The sequence below is a fragment of the Hylobates moloch genome, unplaced genomic scaffold (assembly GCF_009828535.3).
Source record: "Hylobates moloch isolate HMO894 unplaced genomic scaffold, HMol_V3 SCAFFOLD_24, whole genome shotgun sequence".
Classification (NCBI taxonomy): Eukaryota; Metazoa; Chordata; class Mammalia; order Primates; family Hylobatidae; genus Hylobates; species Hylobates moloch.
The window spans coordinates 8,812,844-8,831,027 of record NW_026652299.1 but is presented as its reverse complement, the minus strand read 5'-3'; the positions used below and the strand labels follow the sequence as shown (position 1 = coordinate 8,831,027).

General features: G+C 34.3%; 1 protein-coding gene across 6 annotated transcripts in view; it reads left to right on the top strand.

Annotated features, from left to right (window-relative positions):
- The window catches only part of KYNU (kynureninase), a 146,952-nt gene that overhangs the window by 93,425 nt on the left and 35,343 nt on the right, over positions 1-18,184 (top strand). For 5 of the 6 annotated variants that reach the window (XM_032145770.2, XM_032145769.2, XM_058434427.1 and 2 more), the window contains 2 exons: positions 2,510-2,608; positions 3,374-3,447. In XM_032145770.2, coding sequence (XP_032001661.1) covers positions 2,510-2,608; positions 3,374-3,447 — 173 coding nt within the window. Of the gene's footprint in view, positions 1-2,509; positions 2,609-3,373; positions 3,448-6,247; positions 6,308-6,744; positions 7,499-18,184 lie in introns of those variants that run through there. The other variant, XM_032145772.2, reaches the window with a different exon arrangement.

The following is an 18,184-nucleotide window of genomic DNA, read 5'->3' as shown; positions in this document are numbered from 1 at the left end:
TGTGAATTCCACTACGCAGACACACAAAACACTTAAAACCTCATGACAAGTAAATATCTAAAACAGAATGGAGTCAGATCAGAAGAGACTCTGAGGGTACAAAGTCAGTGTGTATGAAGGAGACAGTAGAGTTAACATTAAACTTTGAAATTCTCTCTCAAACAACATCATTCTTCCTCTTTATTATTGGATAAGAATACTTTTTAAAAATTAAGCATGATATAAAACAGCTGGCTCACATTGAGGATCTGTATTGTATCAAAGTATGCATATTTGCTTGCCAAATAGTATTAAGCAAGGATTGTTACTCTTATTCTAACAGAGAACTAGAAGAACTCAAGCAGTAACTGATCCAAGCCTCCATCTTGTGATCTTTTGGTATCTTGTACTCTTTAAGAGGAATGGCAGTGGTAATTCCTAAGACCAAGTAAAGGATGTCTTCCATTAAAATGCTGTGTAACAAATCATCTTGAAACTTGTCTTAAAACAATAACGATTGATTTATGGATCACCTTGGTGTCAGAGCATCAAGGTAGGACTTGGCTGGAGGGGTTCTGCTAGTCTCAGCTGAGCTCACTCATGTTTCTGTGGCAAACTGCGAGGGGTGAGGAGGGCATGGAGGAGCAGCTGATCCAGATTGAGTTCAGGTGAGGATGATTATGCTCCACATTTCTTTTATCTTCCATCTGGGCCAGCAGTTTGGCCCAAGCAAGTCCTTCTCATAGAGACGGCAGAGAGCCAGAGAGAGCAGGCTTAGTCACTCAACTACTTTTCTGAGACTGTTTTTATTACATGTGCTAACATTCTGTTGGTCTAAACAAGTCACATGGCTGATCCCAGTGGCTGAGACTTACACCTTACCCACAGTGGAGGAACTAGAACTTACATGGCAAATAACATGGGTGCAAGAGAGGGCAGAGAAGCAGAACCATTGATAGAATTTATAACAGTGCATATACCTGAACTGATTAAATATGCACATGATGTGGGATTAAATGCTAAACAAGAAAACTATTGACTCTCATATTACTAGGATACACTTAAGCAGCAGTTCAGAAACTTTTTAGAAAAGGAAACCTTTTACACTCTTAAAAAACCACTGAGGATCTTAGGAGATTTGACATTGGTTGTATATCTGTATTTACTGTATTTGCAATTAAAACAAAATTTTAAAATGTGTTTATTTGTTTTAGAATAAAAACAAATGCATTACATATTAACATAAACAAAATATTGTTATACAAACTGTTTTCTTTAAAAAACAGTAGCATTGTGTATATATGGCAAATCTTATTAGCACCTGGCTTAATACAAGACAGCTGGTTTTTTACACCTGCATTCAATCTCTTTTTTTTCTTTTTGAATCTTACAAAGAAAATAGGCACTCATGGAGATATGCAATCAGAAAAGGCAGGAGTAGTTGAATAGCCTTTCCGTCAATTTTGTGTATTCTTTGATATTGCATCAGAATTTGACAAGTGAGAACTTTTTAGGAGTTCTGGTATGGAATTTGAATCACTGAACTTTCTGTACTTTATTATATTAAAATCCATTGACTGAACTTGCATTTTGAATAGATCCTTTATCAATGCACAATATGTAACATCGAGCATTGGCCATTCAGAAAATATTGGTTCATTGAATTATGTGTATTTTCCAAATATTGACATATTTAATCATATAATAATTAAAGATTATGTATTACTACTATATTCATCAGAATTATCTCAATAATGGGAGCTAGTCATACTCATGGAAGTGGATACAAGTTTTTCAGTATTCTAATTTCCTCTGGAAACTCTAATTTTATCATTGGCAGCAAATATTATAAGTTGTTTTATTGAAGTGACACTCCATTTTCAAAAGAATATCTGTTAAATACATCACACATGCGAATTATCGTTTGTCAGTTGCTCTTTCATGCAGAAATGGTTGTCCATGATATAAAAGTGGCAGGTTCAGCTTGCTGCTCAAATAATTGCATAAATACTTTGCTTTAAGATAGCCATCCTACGTCAGAATGTGGTCAAGGGTTTTATGTGTACTTCCCACACTCGACATTAAAAATATAAGAATTAAGATATTGAGATTTAATGAAAATTGATCATTTTTACAGTTTTCACAAGGATATTTTCACATGAAACTTTCCCATACCCCCAGGTGAAAGGCTGGGACCAATGTAATGACTACTAGTACAGTTCGGTGCCACTGCCTTGGCTCCTGCTAAGGTGGCAGCTGTTTTACCCATCACTGTTTTTGCATTATCAATGCAAGTGTCAATCCAGCAAAAAAGGCAAAGAATGTCTTAGCATCATGACAACTGCTTTGATCTGGTGGGCCTTCTGAAAGGGTCCTGGGAATTATGGACCATACTTTGTGAACCATTGCATCAAAGAGCAAACCATAATTTATGGTACAGAAGTTTGTCAAATATTTTCTTAAAAATATTTGTACTTATTATTTCTAATCATTAAGCAAACTTAAAGCTTAGTATTATGTTCTTCCCTAGGGTTGTTATGTTGGCTTTGATCTAGCACATGCAGTTGGAAATGTTGAACTCTACTTACATGACTGGGGAGTTGATTTCGCCTGCTGGTGTTCCTACAAGGTATGAACGAGTTAATATGTTTACATCCCTTTGTTTCACATTGACATTAATCTGAAGGAGAAACTGAATCTGTGGGCCAATTTTAAAGATTTGAGTTACTTTCCCTATTTCTTTTATTGTATTTTCTGCTTTTAGTTAATAGAGTTATATGATGGAATAGTATGATAAGTAATTTAATTCTAGTATTTCTATCAATATAGACAAATTAATTCTTCAATTCCTAGGCTGCTATGAAAAAGTCAGGAGGTTCTGTAGAAAAAGCCCTACACTTAATTCAAATTGATGATCTTTTTAGTTTTTTTATTGATAAGTTGTGAAATTTCTGCATATATAAAGATAATTTTTAGAGAATCAACTTAGAATTCATATTTGAAAACTGTTGACAGGGAGCATGAAAATAAAAACAATTACAATTTACTTGCTTTAAAAATATATTTTTATCATTATTACAATATTTTAGGACAAAATAATTTAAATGTATGAATTTTGAAGCCAGACCTCATTAAAACTGCTTTCTACCAGCTGGAGCAAAATTGCCCCGTAAAAGTAATAGCCATTTATTCTCAACCTAATAATAGTATTTTTTATTTGGTTTTCTTTGAAGAAGGTGACCTAAGCTTCTGTTTTATCATAAATACACAAATAATCACACATTTTGAACTAGTCAAATGTTGTGGTTTCAATTAAAAAATTCAAATGACTACGTTGTTTAGTTTTGTCATATATTTAAGTAAACCCACATAATTTAATTTATTTTCAATCTAGTATTTAAATGCAGGAGCAGGAGGAATTGCTGGTGCCTTTGTTCATGAAAAGCATGCCCATACGATTAAACCTGCGTGAGTACCATCTTGAGCTAATTCTTTGGTGATGAACAAATTAATTTGCATTAATAATATGTTAAATTTACATGAGTTCTTTAAGATGCTATCCAATAGGAATTAGGATTGGATTATAATTATTTTCCTACTCTGCTAACAACAATATACTTCATTCAAAATAAATGCTTTCCAAAGAATTCAATTGGTTGAACAAGAAATTTAATCAAAAAGGGAAGCTTCAGTGCTAAAAACGAGTCACTGCAATCATGTAGAGCAGATGGTTTAATGCAAAGAGACCACTTGAATATTTTTTTCAAAAATTAGACTTTAGAAAATGTCAGATTCCTCACGTTGATGAATAAATCAAAGGCAACCAGAGCTGTGCCTAATAGAGCCTTAAATGTGGCATGTTATTATTAAAATTACATCTACCTTTAAAGCTATAAACGTTACATGATAGCTTGTAGGGAATGTCTTCTATCCTAAAAGACTTTATAATCCATGAAACCCGAAGAAGCTGAACACTGAACAACAGACTGACTACATAAAAAGTAATACTCTTCTGTTTTATGGAACTTTTCATATTGTAGAGCAAGTATCAATGCAAATGTAATACACCAACAAACTTTCTTTTTATTTGACTGGTGAACTCATAAGTGTTCCTTTTACTTTTTTCTGGTATGGAGATGAAGAAATAATATGCTGGGAAGAAAAAAAAACCCTTTCCATAGTTGTTGTATTGGAGTATGTGTGGTGAGGAGACTGTCTAGACTCCTAATAGATAATGTAATAATGTTTGATTAGTTTTCTGAATTTTCTCAGCCACTGGCTGAGTGGTATATTCTTTACAAGAATTGAAGCGGAATTAGTAATAGGCTTTGGAGCACCTCACATTTCTGAAGTTCTATGCATATAAATCCTAGGAATTTAAGATGATTTTCTATAGTTTCTTTAATTGTGTCTAAATTGTTTTCAAGGTTTTAAGGTTTTAAACTTAAGACAACAAGACAACGTTTTCTTTGGACAGATGTTTAGTCAACCAGACATCTTACTTGAATATCATTATCAGTACATTAGATTTCCCTCCATGTCCCAACGTCTCTGAGAAGATTAAAAGGCAAATATTATAAGAATACCATGTTTTCCACATAAACAGTATATAAGATATTGCGTGCTTTTGTATGATGACTCACAACCCTGGCCATTTCTCAGTCTCCATTTATTTAAATTGAAATAGAGGATCTCATGTATTATATCAACAGGGTAAGCCAGTGCTGGGATAGAAGGGGTGGGGGGAGGGGAAGAAGTAATATATACAAATTCTAGAGAATGTCAGTGTTCGGAGTTAAGCTTTGACCTCCTAGCATGCACAGGTCTTGCACTTGAGATTTCTCTCACCATGGACAAGGAACAAGGACAAAGGGATTGTATTGTGCTCACATATGCCTCATTTTGTGGAATTTCAAAATCTTCTAGACAATATTTAAATCTATGTTAAGTCTAGGCTCCCAACAGAAAGACCATCTAGGCAGACCAGGTTCACAGTTCAGCTTGGGCTTTTGGTGGTCTGTCACCTGGCGAATCTTCTATGATTATTCAGTATTCTGGGCTCCGAGCTGAGGTAGTACTAGCCCCTACTCATAAGCAGTTATTGTGAGAATAAAATGAGGTGATGTATGTAAAACACTAAGTATAGCCACTTAAGCATTTAATATGGTTTGGATTTGTGTCCCCACCCAAATCTCATGTAGAATTGTAATCGCCAATGTTGGAGCAGGGGCCTGGTGGGAGGTGATGGGACAATGGGGCCTTCCCCTTTGCTATTCTCATGATGGTGAGTTCTCATGAAATATGGTTGTTTAAAAGTGTGTAGCACCTTCTCCCTCTCTCTCTTCCTCTTGCTCTGGCCATGAAAGATGTGCCTGCCTCCCCCTTCGCCCTCTGCCATGATTGTAAGTTTCCTGAGGCCTTCCCAGTCATGCTTCCTGTACAGCCTGCAGAACCGTGAACAAATTAAACCTCTTTTCTTTATAAATTACCCAGTCTCAGGCAGTTGTTTGTAGCAGTGAGAGAATGGACTAATACAGCATTATATGTGATCAATAGGTGTGGGGTTATATGAAAAAAAAAATCCAAAATTTAAAATATATAGGAAAAAGATGGGTGGCATTCTGTAACACCCTAGCCCAAGTATTGTTTGGTAATTATTTAGTACTAACCCCTAACTACTTTGTTGACTCACTGTGAATGTGCGTGGTAACATGTAGACTTTTGCCCAGTAGAGATCATTTCTCTTAAGCAGAAAATATAACCTCAAAGTTTATGGTTTGTGACTTTGTAGGACATTAGTTTATAACTATCACCAAGTTTATTTTAGCAGACCTTTGATGAGCTGACTGTACAATATAATCTCCATTCCTTGGAGATATAATCTCTCTTATATGCTATAAGAAAGAATTCTGGCCTTCCTACCATCTTACTGATTCTGCCACTATTTAGTGGGTTGAATGAGATCTTTCATGGCTGTTTATTTTGTATGTGTATTAGAACCTTGCTTTTAACTTTTTTGGAAAATTATATGTTATTAGCTGTTGTTGCATTTTAACAATTTAGCTATGGAAATTTATGGGACTTAAATTAGGCTTGACTCATGAAGGCCACGTTAAGAAAAACCTTGGTTGTTTTTCTGTTTGTTGTTTTCTCACACTCCTAAAGCTTCTTTTTAAGTGAGTCAGTGACTGATCTCAGTGCTGTCAACTTCTAGCCTTGGCTCTCTATTCTGTACCAAGTATCTTATATTGTACTTAATTTGCATTAGGAAATCAGAGCCCTTTAATTAGGAATGGGATGCAGCAGATTTGGACAAGTCAAGGACAAGGTATTTCCCAATCATCACTTCATTGTCCCTGATAGGAAAAGAAATGTTTTGCTGAAACTTAACTTTGTGTCCCTCAGTGTGTTTTATTTTTTTATTCACCTGAAAATCAAATACCACCTGTGAGAAGAGTGATAAACAAAGAAAAGACCCAAAAGCCTGCAATATCACGCTGCTCAAATAAGGGTAATTGTTCAGATGTTACAAGAATGTTCCATACATAAAATATTGTGAAGATGGGGAGAGGGAGTTTTCTTGTGAATGATATTTATAGTTCTAAGGTCAAATCCAATTCAAACTTTGAGAAAACTTTAGAGTCTGTATGACTACTGACTCTATTTGCCAATTAATAATTATATTTCAGTTGTTAGCATTCCAAGATTAGCTGGTTTAACTATGTATAATAAGCCTTCTGTCATCTTACTTTTCTGTTCTCTTAGAGCTTTAGGGAGACCAAAGAGTTTTTCACTGTTAAAGTATTCAGTATGTAGCCGAGAACCATATGGAGAACATCAAATACAGTGGAACGAATGTAACTGCTATTGATGTCACACTTTGTGAAGTAGTCTTTGTTGCTTAAAAAGGGTGACATCTAGTGGCTAAACATGTTATTTCAAATAAATAATATCCAAATAACACTTCTTCTCATAGTCCACTCATTCACTCTTTAACAAGTATTTTAAAGTACATATGTTTGAATTATGTGTTCTTCTGTTCTTCTTTTTGACAATTTGACTATATGTTGATAGTGCAATAATTGTGCAGTTTAAGCCTTCAATAAAGAGGTAGAATGTGATGAAAATTGGAAGGAAACCTGAGGGGGCATTCTTGGTGCTTGGTTAAACAGAAAACTTAACAGTTCATAAAGGCTGATCTAAGAAAGGAATTATAAGCATTGGTGACCCACCTGGTGTAGATAGTGTATCCCCAGATATATAACATTGCATTTTAGAAGTCTAATATTTGGTATATAATTTTTGAAATAGTCCTTTATGTGATGTTTCCATTAGCAAACAGCAAATTGCATCTGTACCAAGAGATTTCACTTCCTTTTTTGTTTAAATATGCATTTTGGACATTGTTCAAAACCTGTGACCTAAGGCTTTTCTAAGAGCCCTTTGCCCATAAAGAGACTGAATAAATTAGAGGCCAGAGTCAACCCACTGCATTAAGCATCATAACTCAAGCTGTTATTCTCACCTAGAATTTAACCTTTTCCTAGTTCATTATTAACTTTGCCCATTGCAATGTCATATTCTAAACTCTGTACAATAAATTAGGACTGGTCATGAATAAATGACTTCTTGGATGTTTATGCCTCACTTCAAGGTAGACTTTAATTCAGTCTACACAGTTAGTTATTGCTCTGAAATATGAAGGGAACTACTCTTAATAGTACAAATTTGACAATATGAAATGTTTCACTAAAAACATGCTTAAATAATATTGTAAATTTTCAATGTTTTAAAAAAAGTTACAAATGTTAACCCTCATGGCACACTTTAGAGGACTGTTTAACCTTTTAACTTTAGGGGATTCAAAGCTTTGTGAATCCTTTAAAAGGATTCTTCTGTAAGAGCCCATACATTGCGATTTAAGATACCACCTCCCTCTTTTTTTAATAGAGAGTCTACTATGAAAACAGGAGTGGATAACATGAGGTATTACAAATCCATCTATCATTTACTTTTTTATGTGAGCCAGTGAAATCATATATACTGAAAACCTGCTGTTCCTCACTTTTCACGCTGGTGTAGCAAACCTCCACATGTGCCCATTGTATTAGATTCTCCTAAAATGCACATTTCCCTTGGGATACTTTTCTTCTGAGCTTTTTTGAATGGGCAAGAATGGGGCCGACTGACAATTTTGATAAAAATGCTTGAATTTTAAATCATGCCAACACATTTCCATAATCAGCTAGAGGTATTTGATTGAAAGTTTTAAACAGTGATGACATTTTAAAGGCTTTATTAAGGGCTTGAATCATCTCCTTTATTGTAAAGAGTAATTTGCTGGTGAAAAAGAACCTTTTGAAAAGGCTGGCTGACTTCAGTGCATGGTTAAGGAATGAGAGTTGTTATTATTTGGCAACAACATTAGACAAACAATATGTATCAAACAATTCCCAGGAAAGTCCCAGAAAGAATAAAAATAAACATCCAGAAATTTTAGCAAAAAGACTTAAAAAATTATAACTTTATACCATGCTTGTCCCAAGTGTACAATTAACATTGTATGAAGAGATCATCTTTTGCACATTTGTCTGGGGAACACTGACTTATATATTTCAATTCCATATGCTTTTCCAGGCAATAGTTGAGAATGCCGTAGCCCAAAACTTATCTATAATTTAAATCCTGTTTTAGTTTCCTAATGATGCCTTCTGAATTACTGCTTATCAAGTCCCTATCTAGTACCAGAATAAGGCCTTCTTGTGCAAAGTTTGAGACAACAGGAAGTATAGGTCACAGTAACAAGATGTGTGACTTCACAACACTTCTGATGCTTTCAAATGAGATAGACCAGTACCAATAGATTTCTCAGTGAGTTTTTGTAGAATCCCCAGTTGAAATGTGACGTCGGCCTTCTGAGGTACCTGTTCTGCTTATTTAGCCTGTATTTAGCCAGTGTTAATAACATGGATGACTTTCCAGCTACAACTTCTTGGCCTCTCAGCCGTATGTAATTGGCTATCTCCTTTGTCTTTAATATTTGTCTCCCACATCTCTAAGCTTCTGTGGTACCATTTTCTTTTGCTTCTGCTCCAATGGATGTGAGAATTCTTCTGTATTTTAAAAGGTTTACTTTTTCACCTTTTCATTGATTCTCTCAAGACCTCAGTCCTTAATCCTCTTGCCCAAAAGTATCTCATCCACAGTTATCTCAACAATACACAACTGATGTAGAAGAAACGAACTTTTATTTCCAGCTTTACGACTTGCGTAATTTTTAGCTCTTGTTTTCATCTGCTTGCAAATTGCAAGAGTTTATCATTATTCAAACATGATTTCAGTCCCCAAAGATATAAGGAAAATATTCACTAATAAACTCCCCGCTTGTAAAATTCGTCCTTACCTGAACATCATTTTCCAAGTAGTGGCAGCATCTATCGCTATGAATTACTCTACGAAGCCATAGTCTCTTGCTGATTATATAATATCATAAACATCAGATAATGCAGTGAAAATGTAATGAAAATGATTGTAAAGTAAGATTTTTCAAGGGAGATTCAGGATGTCATGATGCAAGTGAATTTGGAAAACTCCTGAATCACAAAATCATGGCCAATGAGAATATGTCAGAGCAGTTACCAGGTGAAGTAAAGGACATTGGACAATGTACTTCAAAAGGACATAACTGGAACATCAAGGATTCAAGATAAATGATGAATGCCTCACAAATGTTTGTAAAAATTATCTTTAAGGTCATGCTGAGAAAGTTAAATATATTATAAAAGGGATGATATTTTGCTACCATATCATTTTGTCAAGAAATATACCAAAAAATCAACACGGCTTCTCCTTATTCTTAATTATTAGAATATTATAATTTTAATCTATATTTTTTCAAATCATATATTACATTTTAAAAATAATTTTAAGCTCTATATTTTAAGATAGCATCTCTGTCAAACCTTCTGCCATTGACTTTAAAATTGATTTATTTAAGTGGTTTTTTTATATTTTCATTTGTCATCAGATAATAAAGACTTTGGATATGTCTGTATATGTGTGTGTATACATACACACACACACACACACACACACATCTTTCTATCTCAGAAACTAAATGTAGTAAAACTTGCATTTTATCTCACATAAGTATCTTTCTAAGGTAATCTTCACTTTCTCATGTAAAGAGAATGATCCTGAGTTTATTAAAGAGACATGAACAAACATAACCAACCAATATTTTTCTGCAAAAAGCTTTCATAGATGAAAAATAAATATAGGCTATTGCCTGCGATTTTAAAATGTTATACTTCGTTTGGAGATATATGTTTTAACTAGTTAAATAAGTGATTTAAGTCACAGGCAACCCAAGCTTAGAATATATGCCATAAGGCAGCCTCTGATTAATTACTGGGTGAATTCTCAGACTGCTTTTGCCGTAGGGGCAGACTGACTCAGAGCTGCTTGGGAAGAGCTTGAGCAAGGAGGTGGGGAAACTTACAGATACGAATCTTCTGTAAAATGGAATGCAATACTAACTAAGTGAATAAATTTACTCCGTTACGTTGAAAACTAAAATTGTTGCCTGTGAGAGAGATTCACTTCATAAGTTCCATAAATTTAAAAGGGGATATAAAAAACAACAAAGAATTACTTAAATAGCATTTCTTAAAGGAATATGCCAAGTGATCTTTTCCTTTTTATTCTCCTCACTGGAATTTTTATGGAATTGGAGTTATTGACAACATTTTAAAGCCTGCCTCATTATCATAAAATTGTTCTTTATCTTTCAACAATATTTTAGCCATTATAAACAGTGGTAAAATCATGATTGCTTTAAGATCTCCCTTCCCTCTGGGAACACACTCATGAAGTGGGTTACACCTGTCGTCAGTCTTAGTCCTCAAATGGTGACTGTAAGGGACCCAAAAGTAGACACACCACTTGAAGAAAACTCATCTGTGGAATCATGACATACAACCTAAACATATTTTCATTTAGAAACCATTTTAGATCAATAATTTTTAAAGGATTTTTAAAAAAAATCTTCCTGGCTTGACAATTTTTACTGTGCGAAATTCTCCAGATAATTTTCTTGTGTAGGGAATTTAAGCTGTGATCATAAAAATAACTTACATGCATTGAGGTGTGAGCACAGTTAAAAATAAATTCAGTAAATAATCTGTATTTTTTTAATTCCAGAGATAAAGTAATCCTAGATCTTAAAGAAAGCCAAAATAGTAATTATCAGTATAAAAACATACATTAAAGCTATTCTTGCTTGTAAATCACTACTCTCAGGTAATGATGAAATAGTCATTAATTTGAGAACACTGAAGTCCTTTGAAACCTAAACATTTATTTTCTGTTCTAAAACTGCAGTCCAGTGTCTCTGAAGATATATAGGGTCAATGAACCTTTCAGGCATAAAAAGTAAAACTTGTCAAAGAGCTTCAGCTCTTGTTTTAATTACTTCAAGTTTTATCCCTAAAGTAACCTTTGAAATCTGCAGGGGCTTTATTTTTTTCTTACTATTAACTGTGAAGAGCTATTGCTACATTTTCATGTGTTCTTGTTTAGAACATACATGTATCCATCTGGCTTTTTATGATTTCCAAACAGACAAGGTGGAAGTTTGTCGTAATAATCCATGCTGTGTGAAGCAGCATTGCGAGCTGCCTCAGCAACACAGACCAGGTACCAAGTCCTGGTACTTCCAACACTCAGGCAGGCTAACTTCACCGCCTACACAAGAATACTTGGAATATATTACTCACAACAAACTTCTGAACCACGTGATCCATATTCTCTATGTTCACCTGTTTTGCTCTTCAAGAGGAGAGAATTTGATTGGGTGGGAATTATTCTTTTGTCCAGAGCTAGCATCTATTGTCCTCATGATCAACTCATGTATAAATAGCTTGCTTTGTCTCCCATATCAGTCCCTGCTCCAATCAGCTTTGGTCAGGACTTAAGAAGATTTCGCACAAGCCATGGCAATTTAGGCAGAAAATAACCATGTGACACTATGTTTTTTAAGGGCCCAATGATCCTTATGAAAATTCATTTTAGCATGTCTTATATGGTTGCTTAATAAGTTTATTATAGATTGAAATCTTAATTCTAAATTCTTTGAGTCCTGGGACATTGTCCTGTTAATCTTTCTTTACTTTCATAATCTACAGCGCTGAAGAAAGTATTTTTTAAATTTTTGTTGTTGAATATACGGCTCTGTCTTTACTCTCAGCATAATAGACAAACCATCTTCTAACATATGGAAGCATTTCTACTTTGCAAATTATTCTGAAGCGGGTATGATTTGCAAAATACTGTCAAATTAAATATGCATTTCCATATGCTTCTATGAAGACCAAATATATCCATGAAAACTAGCTACAGACAACTTTAAAATCCTTCATGAATTTTTAATCAACATTGATGAACAAAATTCAAGTCGTTCTTTCTAAAGTCCTAAATCTAGAAAACTTTCTGTTCTTGGACTTGGAGCATCAGTATTAACTCAAAGGATTATTTTGCCAATATTTCAAAATAATAAGATATTTCAGAAAAGTATATTCAGAAAACGTTCAAAGTCTTTTTTGTTAATAATAGTCTCACGCCAAAAAAAAATATTGACTTAGCTCTTATAAGAACAACATATTCTGAAACTTCCGAAAACAATTTTTATTAACTAAAATTTATCATTTCTGGAAGTGCTTTTTTATGACTATGCTTATCATACTGTTAGCTTACTGGACATATTAGAACAAGCCTCTTACAGAGTAAGATTTGAAGAGGTAATTGAATATGTAACAGAACCAAGTGAAGCACTAATATTTACAGATGAGTGGGCAAATGAGAAGAAAAAATGAAACTGAATTTTATGATACATCCCAAAACTACTTTCTAGAATAGCATTAAGTCAGCTAACTTCGAAAAAAGCAGAACAATTGTGATTAGATGAATATTTTATAAAACTAGGAATTGATAGAGATCTTTTTAAACTAAGAGTATGTTAGCAATATTGTACCTGTTTAATGTCATGCCATGCCAAGCCTTCTAGTGGGCATGCTTGGGGACCAGTTGCTGGCATCAAAGGGTGAATGTACAGTTTATGAGCTGAAGCAATCTACTTTCTCAGTTTTCAACACTTTTTCTTTGTCATTAGTACCTTTGAATCTGCTTTTGTCACTTAGCCATACTTTTGTTTTTCCTACCACTATTCTGATTACCAACTGCCTGGATTTAGACTCTGTTTGCTCCTTCTCTCATTGTTTTTTGTTTTGTGTTGTTTTGCCCACTTGTTTTGATGCATATCTACTGTTTTGTCTGATCGTCATTTTATAGACACTAGTTCTGTGTTCTCTATATGTGCCTGAACTACTCTGATTTCTGAACTCGAATATCTGCTTGCACTGTACCAAGCGTGTCTCTGTTTCCTAAGCCTTTCTTCTCACTACACATGGCAGTCTAGCAACATTAATGCCTTACTGTGGGAATATGGCTGAAGATCTTGACTAGGGGACTTATGAACCCATGCAACCATGCCCAAATCCTACCAAACTGACCTTACTGTCTTGAAGACAGAACTGTAGTATGGTCAAGCTCATGCTTTTTGTAGTAGGCCATCCAAATTGGATTGACTGGCTAAAAAAGATTGTTAGTGGAGGCTGAAAGAAACATTTTGGCTGATGATAGATGAATAGACCTTGGAACAATCAAAAGGAAAAGCAGAAAGTCTATACCTATTCATAAGAAAAAGTTAATATGTATACTGAACATTATGAAAGAATTATGACATTTTCAAAGTTTTAAAATTTTATTTTGTAGAGACGGGGTCTCATTGTGTTGCCCATGCTGGCCTATTTCTTGAGCATTCACTATAGACAGGGCTGTATTCAAAGCATTGGGGATACAGGCATGAATGAGCCCCCATTGTCCTGAACTTACCATTCAGTGTGGGCAGTGAAAGAAGAGAGATGTTGGGAGAACCTTACAAAGATGAAATGTAAGCTAACTGGAGAAGTCCCATAACTTTCAGTCAGACTGAAAGGGAACAGGCAGTAACTGTGAGGTAGCCCTGTTGGGCAGGGTGATCTTCCACGCGTGCCGGTCAGGGGCCAGAACATTCAGATCCTTATGTTCCAACTAAGGAATTTTGGTTTTATTTTAAAGACGAAGGGGAGCCACTGACTGTTCATGTGGAACAAGATTACAAATTCAGGTCTCTTCACCTATCTAAGTCTTGGTTTGCCTGTGGAAAAAATAAATAGACCCCAGTGATCTCTGGAAGATTCTCTTCCAGCTTTCGAATGCTGTCATTCTCAAGTGATAAAAATGAAGCATCACAATTGAGTGAACTGCCGGTAGGGATAGCTCAGAAACTAAAACCAGCTTGATGGAAATCTGTGCATCGCCGGCTATATCAATAACTTCAGTGACCCTCCTTTCCACTCCTTTCTGTAATAAGTGCATGCAATAAAGTACAGTCAGTTCAGACAACTTGATAACAAATCTGCTATAACATTCTTTTTCCTTTTCTCAAGTATGAAAGAGTACTATGTATATATTTCTTAAACTTCAGTTGCTAAAGTTTTTACTATGAAAATTAAGACTATATCAAAGTTATTTAAATGGATAAATTTCCGATTGTTCTCTAAACAAAACAAGCTTTGTGGAACTTTTGACTCTATGAACCTTGATTATTTAATGAGGAAAATAAGTAACATACTTCAGATTAGGTTATAGAGGATGCTAGGATGACAGACATTCTAACTTATCCCAAGTTGTTATTACAGACTCTGTTTATTTTTAGAATAAACAATCATGCTGTACCCAGCATGTTCCATGTTTTTGCAATGCTATGACAATTTGTCTGATCAGCACATTTTTTAAAGCCAAGAAAACAGTAGGACAATTGTATTTTATTTTAAGTTATAGACTTTAGGAAGAGAGAGAAGAGGAAAAGAATGTTCGCATTCCTGAACACAAACTTAAATTATTAAATGTATGGTAATAAGTTGCCAAATTAAAGAAACTTATGACAGCAGTCTTCTATGAAAGTGTATGTTCTTAAGAAAGATTGTGAACTATTTTTATTATATTTTTGATTTTGTGCCAAAGGGGAAATTGTTCTTTAACATAAGCTAAGAAACAGATGTTTGTTGTTGTTTAGTTTTGGTGAGGTTGAGGTGAGAGGTAAGGGGTTTAAAGGATAAGTTAATGAATGACATATTTAGGAATTCATATTGAGCATTTTGCTATTAAAGACTTGCTGAAGAGATCAAGGAGAGTTTGGATATTTCATTTCATAACTCCTCACATCCAAAATCATATTCACTAGATCCCCAGTGGCTTTCTCTTACTGAATCTGAGTATCATACTTCAAAGATGCCTTTCTGATAAGCGATGCTTTCCATTTGATAACATTTATTGAAACTCCTTTTTTGGAATTTATGATGTTCAAAGAACATACAGCATATTCAGATCTATGCTTTTATTATTTATTGGATCTCTTCCAACACCTTACTTCTCTCAAATTCTGTTTATATCTCCGTTCTTAGTAAATTAATTCCCTTTTTGATTTTTAATTTTTGATGAGAAAACATTTGAATTTTTAGTCCAAGTACAAGGAGATTGTATCTTAATTGTTATTGTTGACATTTAGTTTTTAGGAATGATTTATGAGCCCATTGTGATAATAGCTACTTATAAACTAATTCAGTGGTTTTTAATTTTACTTCATTAGCTTTCGACTATTTGCTTTTTAAGAATCCAAGATTTCATTACGATTGCATTTCTTTTGTGTTTGGATTTTACCTTTCCTACATTCCAAGTGATGGGTCTTAAAATGAATTTAACTTCCTCCTAGGTTCTGTGCAATGTATTTCGTGTTTGAATGTTTTTTTGAAATAATCATTTCTTTATTTGCTTTTTAAAAGGTTTTAAACAGCTCTTATTTCTCTTTGTAAAGACTTGAACTTGTAACAGATGAGTGAGATGCTTACCCAAGTTCACTAAATCAAGTGTCTAGGATCATGCATTTTGAAGAAAGGCAGCTCCTTATAGAGATTCTAAAAGAATAGAGAAGGTCAAAAGAACATTTGTTTGAGGGAGTGGACATTGTACATACTAAAAAGACCAGGCGCAGAGGCTCATACCTGTAATCTGACACTTTGGGAGGTTGAGGAGGGCAGATCACGAGGTCAGGAGATTGAGACCATCCTGGCCAACACAGTGAAATCCCAACTCTACTAAAAATACAAAAAAGTTAGCTGGGTGTAGTGGTGCATGCCTGTAATCCCAGCTACTCGGGAGGCTGAGGCACAAGAATCACTTGAACCCGGGAGGCTGAGGTTGCAGTGAGCAGAGATTACGTCACTGCACTCCAGCCTGGCGACAGAGTGAGACTCCATCTCAAAAAAAAAAAAAAGAATAGCAGCTCTGCCATCTTAGCCTATTCTAGTCTATCCTAGCCTAGCATTCTGCCAGCCCCAAACCCAGAAGTAGTCTGGAGAACATTGCTTCTATTAAATCACTGGTTCATTTTTAAAATGCTCCTGATGGTTTTGCATTTTCTGTGAATATCCTGGGTCATGATGGTCTATATCTACATTTGGACTTTAACAATTAATAACTGTGAAATCTTAGACTATTTATCAAGAATTTTAGAGCCCTCATTTCCTCCTTTGTATTATAATGTGGATAATGATAGTATAATTCATAGGATTATTTTAAAAATTAAGTGATTGCTTTGAATGGTGTCTGGCTTATAATAAAATCTCAATTAACATTTGCTTCTGTTGGTCTCAATATTATTAAAACAACTAAAAGAACCTAAGTGGAGGGAAAATCACACATGCTCTAAGTTAAACTTGTTTGATTATTTTTATAAGACCTTAGCTGAGTGTTTGAGGAGTCATCAATCACCTAGGGTCAAGTTGTGAGCTAGCAATTGGAAGATAATATGGGAAACAGGCTCTCTAATATTGTTTTACTAAATATAATTATTTTTTATTTTCTTATTTAAATTAGTAATGTTTTTCAAAACTTTAGCTAACCATATATCAGTATGGGCTGTTAAATTAAAAATATAACATCATTGATGTTGTTCCTCATGAAAATATTCAGAATAGCCTGAAAAATGTCATACATCATAGAAGAGAGCCAACATGTCTTTATTTCACAAGGGGTATGGGTAAAAATAAATTTTAATAAGATAGAAATCTCATCTTCTTGTTATAGTAATCCACTTAAATGATTAAATTTCTTTTATCAAATGATTAAATTTCTTTATCAAATGAACATGTAGAGCATTCATCTTACAAAGTTGCAATTTTTTTTCCAGAGGAGATTACATTTAGAATTTCATTAAGATTGAAGATCAAAACCACCAATTATTAAAATAACAAGGTAATTATTAATATTCTATATCCAAATAAAGACATGAAGTAAAACATCATATGAAAAATTAGTGACAGTCTGAAATAATTAGCTACCAATGGCCCCAGGACTTTATAGCACATATAATATGAAATATTCCCTCCCCTACTTTCCTGTTGCTACATGGCAGAAAACTATGTGAGTCTGTATTTATGACTGGTTGAATTGTTTTGATGAATATTTTATTTAAGTAATTGCTATGACCACTGAATTCAATGATATCACTGTTCCATCAAGGTATTAATCTTTATGCCACGTTTTGCAGAAAATTATATTATTTTCCACATCTGGAGTACTCTGACTCCATTTACTACTCATTGTTAGAGAATTATAAATAACCTCTATAAAGAGCTACTATTTTCTTTATTCTATTTCTCTTACTCTTATTGAGGTCAAAATAGAATACAGAGACATATCTCTAAATTTAACATTTTATTTGTGAATCACAGAATTGCAATTTGGGGCACACATACAGATCAGGCAGTCATCAGTGTGTCTAAAGAACAAAGAAAATGTTGGGGTATTTATTTTAAAGAAATGTTACATATCCTTTTGAAAGAAATCTCTTTGGCACTAGAAAAGCTTTTGGGAGCTGGCAAGCTCTGGTTGGTGAGTGACAGTGGTAGGTAAAACTAGTCTTAGTTATAGCAGGTATTTCAGCAGATACTAAGTGAAACTGGACTTCGGGTTACAGCAGGTAGTTTCAGCAGCTGGGCTTGTGGAGAAGTCAATTCTTGGAGCAGTGCTATGTACCCTGGGTGCT